The following is an 8,831-nucleotide window of genomic DNA, read 5'->3' on the forward strand; positions in this document are numbered from 1 at the left end:
GGCAGCCATGCCCTCTGCTCTCATAATGGAGCTGCTCCATCAAAGTCAGCTGAGCAGCTGGCATCCTTCCCCACAAGATGCCCAGCAGCGAGGAGGTGAGCAGCCAGCCCTTCTGGTGGTAGCAGCAAAAAGACAATGCTGAGCCTCCTGGCAGAGCTCTGCAAGGTTCCAGAGGAAATCCCCCATCTCCCACATCCCTCCAGCCACCATGGGCAGCCAAAAGCCAGCACTGCCCCAGCACTGCCCAGGGACCCATTCCTGTGATCCCACCACAAAAGCCCCGAGGACCCCGGGCAAGGAAAGGACATCAGTGTAACACGTGCTGGACACGGACAAGGACACATCGATGAGAAGGATGTGGGAACAGACAGGGTGGCAGAGGTGAGATGGATGCAGCAGCAGATGCAGTGCAGCCCCAGTGGGCAGGCACAGAGGGTGAGAAGGGGCAAAACTCTGCCTTCCTCCTCTGCAAGGACCGACGTGATGCAGCTGCAGAGCAGGGTCAAAGCTTCAGCCCTCAGGAGCTTGGCTGCATGCTGTGAATCAGCGAGGGAACAGCCCAAAATTTGGGCACAAACAGGTCTGAATTTGGGGCCTGGCTCTTTGGGAAGTCCCTGCCAAGTCAGAGCTCAGAGCCAAGGGGCTGCAAAGGAACAGGGGGCAATTCAGGCACGTGGTCACTGCTCTCACCCAGCCTTTCCCCCTCTGTCCTCAATTTCCCTGCAGCTGAAGGGTTTACAAGCAGGTACTGCTCCCCACGGTGCTTTGCCCTGTGGTGCTGCTCACATCTCCTGCTTGCGTTCAACACAAAACACAACACACGTACCATAACCGTATCCCCAAACACACAGAGGCAGCATGCTTGTATGGAGAGAGAAACCCAAAAAGCAGCCCTGGGCACCTGCAGAAGTCAGTGGGGGGTTCTGGCACCAATTTTGATGTGCGTGGATGTAATGAGGGGAGAGAGCAAGCAAGGACCTTCAGCTGTGCTGTAATCAAGCCCTGCTATCATCCCTTCTCCATCCTGCAGGCAGGGAAACTGAGGCATGGAAGAAGCACAACACCCGTTCTGCATCCTGGCTGATGCAAGGGCTGGGGAAGCAGGAGGCAGGGAAGGGAGCGGGTTAGTGGGGGGTGAAGGGAGAGGTGAGAGCAACTGGGAGCAGTCCAGAGGTATCGGCTCGCAGAGGAGTGGGGTCTCGCACCACCCACCTCTGCTCCCACTCTCATCTGCCTCTAAGGGTCAAGGCACAGTCAGCATCCTCCGCTCCGGCAGGAAGCGTGCGGGTCAAGGGGATGGGAGCAAAACCATGGGAACCTCTCTGTTCCGAGATTCTTAAGGAAAACTGGAGAGGAAGGGAGCAATGGGGAGAGGCCAGGGTTGGCACTGGCTATGGAGAAGGGGAGAAAGCCGACCTCCTAGCAGAGATGTCCGGGTAGGGAGCAGAAGGGTGCTGCGAGGACACAACTCCTTCCTCCAAACAGGCAACACTGTAAAACACAAGACACAGACGAAAAAGGAAAGAGAGAGAGAGAGAGAGAGAGCGGAGGGGGAGAGAAAGAGAGCAAAAAGAGGCAGGGAGGAAAAAACAGATGCAACTACAGCTGCCTTCCCTCCACCTCCTGGCATGTCATCCCAGCCCTCCTTTCTCAGCTGTCCCATCGTGGTATGAAAGCAGAGAAAGATTAAAAGCAGGGTCTGAGCTGTTTTGTTTGGCTTTGCCTCCTTTGCCCTGCTGCTGGAAAAGAGGTGTGCGTGTGAGATTTAAAACGTTGCTGCTGTGCTCACAGTCTGCCCTTTGGAAAGCAGCTGTGCACTCACCCAGAGGGAGAGAAGCTGGGAGGAGGGATGAAATAACCAAGAATACGATGGAGAAGGGATGGACAGGTGCACAGAGAGCGTATCCCACTGTCCTCACTTCATGGGCATGGTGGGAAGGATGGCAGCCTGGCAGCAGGGCGGCTCCCAGCAATAGCTCTCTGCTCGCCCTGGAAATTTGGGATGCCATGGGAACCTTGCACCTCGCTTTGTCCCCATCCTCCTCTTCCTCCCACATCCCCAGCATCCCCAGCAGCTTCCAGGGACACAGGAGGTGAAGGACTGAGAAGTGCTTTTCCTGCCCAGAAAGGACTCAGGGATCTGACTCGTAATCATCCAGCAGCCAGAAGCACACTGAAGTGGGTGATTAAAAATAACAGTTGTCATTATATTAAGTGTGATTTTGGGAGCCTGACAAATGATTTTCCAGCAGCTGAGCCTGGCAGGATTAAAACCTACCGCAGGAGCACAAAACCAACCCAACAGACCCAACACACCGGGCTGAATTTCCAAGCATTTCAGAAGGTTTGAAGCACCCGACACCTTATAAAACATCAGCTTAAAACAGGACACAGTTCTACACCGCCAGTAAAAACAAATCCAAGCTGAAACAACCGGTCCTTCAAACTCAATTCAATGACTGCCTTCAACCTGCTTCGTGTGCCATGCAATCATTTTAAGATGGAACGTTCCCAACATCCTAAGGACCCCTCCTAGCGCATACAAAAGCTTCTCCCAGAGACGAGACAAAGCCACGGCGAGTCCCCCGGAGAGCGTTCCTGCAGGAGGACCTGGAGCTGAGAGAGGTGGGCATGGAGGGGAAGCATGGCAGGAGCAGGGGCTGGCACTACCCTGGGAGGGGAATGAGCGGCGATGGAGAGGAGCTGGTAGGCATCACAGCTATGTCATGTGCTCAACACAGATGGTTCCTCCCCACTTCAGTGAGAACATCAGACAGAGACAAGACACAGACATACATAAGACTGTTGACTGCTGGAAGGAAAAAGAGCACGAGGAGCAGGCACTCGGTCGGCTGTAAAACTGAGGAGATCCCAGGGCTTGCTGCAAGGTGGGAACCCAACCACCACTTACCTGCGTCCTGCCTGCGTGGGACGGACACAGGCTGGGTGCAAGAGGAGGAGAGGTGCAGGCTTACCGCAGGGTCCGCTGTGCTTCACCGGGATGGCAGCTTTCTGGTGGCACTCAGCTTTCTGCCGCTCGCAGTCGTTGCTGTAGGTGCGGCTGTCGCGGGCGCAGACGGGCCGGTAGGTGCCGTCGCAAGCGATGCGGTCGCAGGAGCAGCGCGCCGTGCCGCGGCGGTTCAGGCAGACGGCGTTGAACTTGCATTCCTCCTTGCATTTGTCTGGGAAAGGAGAAGAGAGATGTTCTGCATCCACAGAAAGGGGATGCTCTCCTTTCCGAGAGCGTAGGGAAAAGCTAAAGGTACTCACCCTGGTGCTGGCACTGCCCGGAGCGCACCTTCTGGATCTCCAGCCCCCGGATGGCCCCCGTGCGTCCCATCACGCACTCGCTGGTGTAGGTCACCCCATCGTCACCGCACACTGGCTCTCGCTTGGAGGGACAGTTCTCAGGGCGGGGGAGCAGCTCCACCCGGTGGGTGCGGGGGTTCACCCGGCACACGCGGTTCATGTCGTTGAGGATGCCCTTACAGGGGTCTACACGGAGCAAAGGGAGGAGGAGAGAGGAGTCAGCTCGCATCCTGCCGAGGCAGTGCTTCCAAACCACCCCGTCCCACCCCTTGTGTCCCCATCGGGGCTCAGGGGGTGCTGGTCCTCCCTTTAGGACTGACATCTGTAGGGGCTCATGTTGCAGAGCTGCTTGCCTGAGGACACATGCCCTTTCCAAGGCAACCATCAGATAGGAGGAGTATTTTATTTTTCCAAGCATTTCCACTCTTTAATCCTGCTATCTGAAATCCCTGCATTTACCAGAGTCCCGGGCTGACAAAGGGAAGGAACGATTCTGTGCCCTCCTGGAGGAGGGAGAAGGCTGCAGTGGACAGGGTCGCAGATGAAGCCTTTTACTTTTCCTATCTCAGCATGTGCAGCAATCATGGAAATGAAGGAACTCCCACAGGACCTGCCCTATCCATCTCCTGTTTCCCTTCTGGCAAACGCTGCCAGGGCTCACTGCTGCTCTGAATCGCAGCAGGGATGTGTAACCCCTGCTGAGACCTCTACAAACCCAACAAAATCACCAGAATGCTTTGTGGAGATCCAAAATGCCGTAGGTGAGTGAGGGATGCGGTCTGGCTGAGGAGATGAAATAACACAGCAGGGTGGGGAGCTGCACAGACACCATCCTGAGGACTGCACGACGGCAGGATTTCAGATATTTGTGAGTGTTGCCCAAAGCTGCCCTAGGAAAACAGGAGCACCCAGCGCACTGCTGCCAACCTGCGCCCTTCTCACCCTACTTGGGGCTGAGTGGTGAACGCACAACTCGTGCTCTTCTAGCTCTATAGCCTTCCCAAGCACACTCCCACACTCCTTCCCCCAGGGACAAGCAGAAGCCTGGCACGTGTCCTGGCTGATCTCATGGCTTTCCTAATGAATACAGCTGCTTTTAATTACAAGCATCCACAGCCATCACGAGACACCCTTGGAGGGGCCGAGCTTTTCCCCCCAGCCCTTCCCATTTCCACCTGCCCTCACCTCTCCCAGTGCAAGGAACGCTTTTCATGCAACACCCGCTGGGGACCAGGGCACTCACCGCAGGCTCCATCAAACTTCTTGAAGACGTTCTCCTGCTTGTCGCAGGCGTGCTTGTTGAGGTCGCACTCGCTGCGGTAGTCCTTGCCGTCGCTGCCGCAGACGATGCTCTCAGCCACGCCGCTGCAGGACGCGGGGCACACGCACTTAGCCGACTGGCCATCCGCAGAGCGGACGCACGTGCTGCCGAAGCTGCACGTCACCTCCACGCAGGGGTCCTTGGAGCCTGAGGAGAGGGTGCATTGTGAAAGCACTGCCTCCACCAGCAGCGATGAGCCAGCAGCATCGCATCCTGCCCTTGGCTTCGGCGGGTGCTGCTGTGCAGCCCTGGAGCTGAAGCAGCCAGCTTGTCCACCTCAAAGTGTGCAAAGCTCAGCTGCGGGACCAGCCTCAACCACAGTGCACGGGGAAGGGGAGCTTCCCCCCAGCTCCTCACTGCCAGCAGCTCTTAGAGCAGATCGAGGGTCCTTAAGGCACCTCCTGCAAACTGTAATTAGAGGAAGAGCTTAAGGAGCAATTTCCTCTCCAACGGGGTAAGGCTACGGTTTATGTGCCAGCTTCTTTTTTTTTTTTTTCCTTCTTAATTTGTCACTTTTTTATGATGATTATTTTAAATAAGTCACTCAGCGCTCTCCCCTCTCTGCCGAGAGCCCCAGCAGGGGAGCCGGGTGCAGATTTATTGCAAGCCAGCGCACTGCATGCGAGAAAGGTCAAGTTAATTTACTCAGAGACGAGGAGACTGGGTCTCATTTACACAGCTCCTTGCTCCCAGCTGGTGAATGCCAGGCTGGGGAAGGGCTTTCATCAGCCCATCCTGCTCGTGCTTGCAGCCGCAGGGCTGAGTCACAGTGGGGAAATGGAGATGGATGAGAAGGGGCTGCTCCCCCGGGTCTGCCCTGCATCTCCACAACGCCCTCAGGCCATCAGCCTGCCTGCTTATTATTAAGCACTGCTGGTGGTTCTCTCCTTGTCCCTTCCCGTCAGCTCTGATCTCAGAGCATCACCAGCCCCAGACGGTGCTGTGGGATCAGGAGGACCACACCCCATCCTTGCACATCCATGCACATCCTTTGCCTTCTGCAAGAGGAGAGGCAGCCCTGGCTTGTGCTCACCGCATGGTCCCTTGCTGATGACCTTGATCCGCCTCTGCTGGTTGCACTGGGCTTTCTCCAGCTCGCACTCATTGCTGTAGGTGGAATAGTCGGAGCCGCAGACGGGAGCCACCACCACAGGGCAAGCCGTTTTCTTGCAGACACAGGAGGCTTGGGAAGGGTCGGTGGGGCTGCGCTCGCACACCGCCCCAAACCCACACAGCATCCCTCGGCAGGCTGGGGACAGAGACAGGGGACATCTGAGTCACTGGACACCCAAGATAGGGGACAGAGCCTGGCTCAGGGGGCCGCAGCTCACAGGGTGGCAGTGGTAGAGGACGATGGCACAGGGAGGAGGGTGCCATCTCCAGATGTCACCTTGTCAACCGGCAGGAGAAAGGAGAATCAAGGAATGGTCCCCGCGTGGGACAGGTCGTCCCGCACACGCTGCTTTATTCGTTGTCATTTATGCAAAGCAGCCGAATCACGTGGCTGGAGGCCCTCCAGGAGGAGATGCGCGAATCTCTTTATCACATCCACTAATCAGAGCAGCCAGCACAGACCAGTTCAGCATCTGAATTGCTAATGCAGGAGCGAATGTAAATTTACATTCAGGGCAGGAATGGACAGGATGGATGTCCCCAAACTCAGCTGACGCAGGTGAGACAGAGGGAGCAAGAGACGCCGGAGCTTTCTGCCAGTGCCGGGCAGCCCGCGCGCCTCACCACTGCGTACACAGCGTACATTAGAGATAGAGATTGACCTACATAATGGCAGAACAAGAAATCATAAAAGGCAAAATAAAATGAGCTCGACAGTGGCTCATTTACACTTCAATTCTCGGGCGTTTGCCTTCGACTGCCTCGAGATTTCGAGCTCATATGCACGGCAACAATGCGCCACTAAGAGACTAATATCATCAAATAAAAAAGAACTCTCTTTCTCTCCTGCCCAATATCTAAAAGCAATTTATCATTTTTACGAAGCGCTCTGGATAGTCTCTCCTGCTCTTTCATTGCTGCTCTTTCTCTCCCTCTTCCGTTTTTACAAATGCTGATAAGCCTGTTGAGCTCTGAGATTAGAGGGTGCAGGGGAGGATGGTAAGCAAGGAATGGGAATGGAAGGACAAGTGGGGATTTCTCTGTCCCCTCCCCGTGGTGCTGGGTGTGCGGAGCAGAAAAGCACCAGAAGGCGAAGAGGCCCCTTCTCCTGGACCCAGACCATGAGTTTTGCAGAGCACGACACAGAACTGTAGAATCATTAGAGTTGGAAGGGGCCTTTAAAGGTCATCTAGTCCAGCTCCCCTGCACTCAACAGGGAAATCTATAGCTAGATCAGGTGCTCAGAGCCCCACCCTGCCTGACCCGGAATGTCTCCAGGGATGGGGCATCCACCACCACGTCCATGTCCACCACCATGCCCGTGTCCACCACCATCCACCACCATGCTCATCCTGCTGCCACTTGGAGGGACTGCAACTGGAGACACACCTGCTCCATACAGCTCATGCATCCCTCTCATTTCGCCCTCCAAGCCAGCAGCCAGCTGGACAACACCGCCGAAGAAGTCAAAACTCCACTAATAGTCTTGACCCTTCTTCAAAAGAACTTTTAACATGGTTGATTCAGATTTGGTGCCATGCTTGGTTGTGCGAACCACTTTGTACTCATGTTGCCCACATATTGTATAAAATATCTCAATTTGAAGTGGTAAAAGAAATGGTAAACGACAAAAAGGCAACAAAGTTTTGGAAAGTTAAATGGGTCAGGCTACATAAGGAATACTGATATTTTATCAGAATTGAAGTCTCTGCCTATTCTTCCGTCCAGAACTCTACTCTGTAAACACACCGGGGATATCAGAAGCCACCATACAAACAAAAGAGACAGTCAAGAACATCCATTTACCTCCAGGCCCAAAGAGGAAGGTAAATTCCCATTCCCATCCCAACAAGCTCCATCACCGAACAGCATGGGCAGCCAGGCACACATGGGATGAGGACCCTGCATCACTTATCAGGCCAAGAAGCAAAGCAAGAGACACAAACACCCCAAGCCAGAAACAAATTGTGACAGGCAAATTGGCTGTTTAAGTTCCTTTCACTTCTAATCACCACCAGTGCTACCAGTGAGGAAGCCTATTTGTTCCCAGCAGATGGATTTAAACCTCACCCCCCCCACACTGTGGTGCGTTTGGATGATATAAGCTCAGAACCCATCAGAACAAAACCAAGTGCCTTAATTCCCCTGCCAGACGCGGGAGGTGGAACAGGCTGAGATTCAGAGGCAGCCTCCTCCTTCCCAAGCACCTCTCTAATTTTATCTGGGAGGACGCACGAAGTGTGACCATAACTGTTGTGGGAGGAGTAAGAGTGGGAAATCACACAGCCCATACCTGCTCCCAGCTCACTAAAAAAAATGCCTTGGCTCACCGAATTGCAAAAAATTCTTAATAATAACAATCACCAGGTCCCTGATGTCAGCAGGTAAACAGCTCAATATAAACAGTAGGATAAATAACAAGCTGGCTTTGTCAAATGCTTTGAGATCTTGAGGTGAAGAGCTCTACCTAATAAGCCCAAAGCATTCACGTTACATTTATGGTATTTGTTATTAAAGCGGAGAAACATTCTAATATCAAAATTGCTCTTTTCCGCTGCACAGAAAATAAAAAAAACCAACAACACTAGAGTAGCATCATGAAGCAGATTGCTTCTGCACCCCTGGGCCGCAGGAGGCTGCATCTCACCTACCACCATTCCCACCTTGTCCCCAAGGATAGGGAGGTCATTGGTGGGCCACAATGGTGGCTTGGCACATCCCAAATACAGTGGTCACAGCTGGACACCTCTATGACAGAGGTGAAGCCACCATCATGGGGCAGTCAGGAAGCTGGTTGTCGTGGGCAGCACTCCTGGAGGATAAGTGAATTTCTTCATGGAAAAGGTTAGGAGCAAAAATTCTTCATGGAAAGGGTTAAGGATGAGCGAATTTCTTCACGGAAAGGGAGCAGAAGAGTGAATTTCTTCATGGAAAGGTTAAGAATAAGCAAATTTCTTCATGGAAAGGTTAAGGATGAGCGAATTTCTTCATGGAAAGGGTAAGGATGAGCAAATTTCTTCACGGAAAGGGAGCAGAAGAGTGAATTTCTTCATGGAAAGGGTAAGGATAAGCAAATTTCTTCATGGAA

The 8,831-nt window shown here is 53.7% G+C and overlaps 1 protein-coding gene across 5 annotated transcripts in view; it reads right to left on the minus strand.

Moving 5' to 3' along the window:
• AGRN (agrin) overlaps positions 1-8,831 on the minus strand; it is a 64,191-nt gene that overhangs the window by 22,100 nt on the left and 33,260 nt on the right. For all 5 annotated transcript variants that reach the window (XM_021417422.1, XM_021417425.1, XM_021417424.1 and 2 more), the window contains 4 exons: positions 5,664-5,879; positions 4,553-4,777; positions 3,271-3,495; positions 2,976-3,182 (listed from right to left, as the gene is read on the minus strand). In XM_021417422.1, coding sequence (XP_021273097.1) covers positions 2,976-3,182; positions 3,271-3,495; positions 4,553-4,777; positions 5,664-5,879 — 873 coding nt within the window. The remainder of the gene's footprint in view (positions 1-2,975; positions 3,183-3,270; positions 3,496-4,552; positions 4,778-5,663; positions 5,880-8,831) is intronic.

This window comes from Numida meleagris, chromosome 20 (genome assembly GCF_002078875.1).
Source record: "Numida meleagris isolate 19003 breed g44 Domestic line chromosome 20, NumMel1.0, whole genome shotgun sequence".
Classification (NCBI taxonomy): Eukaryota; Metazoa; Chordata; class Aves; order Galliformes; family Numididae; genus Numida; species Numida meleagris.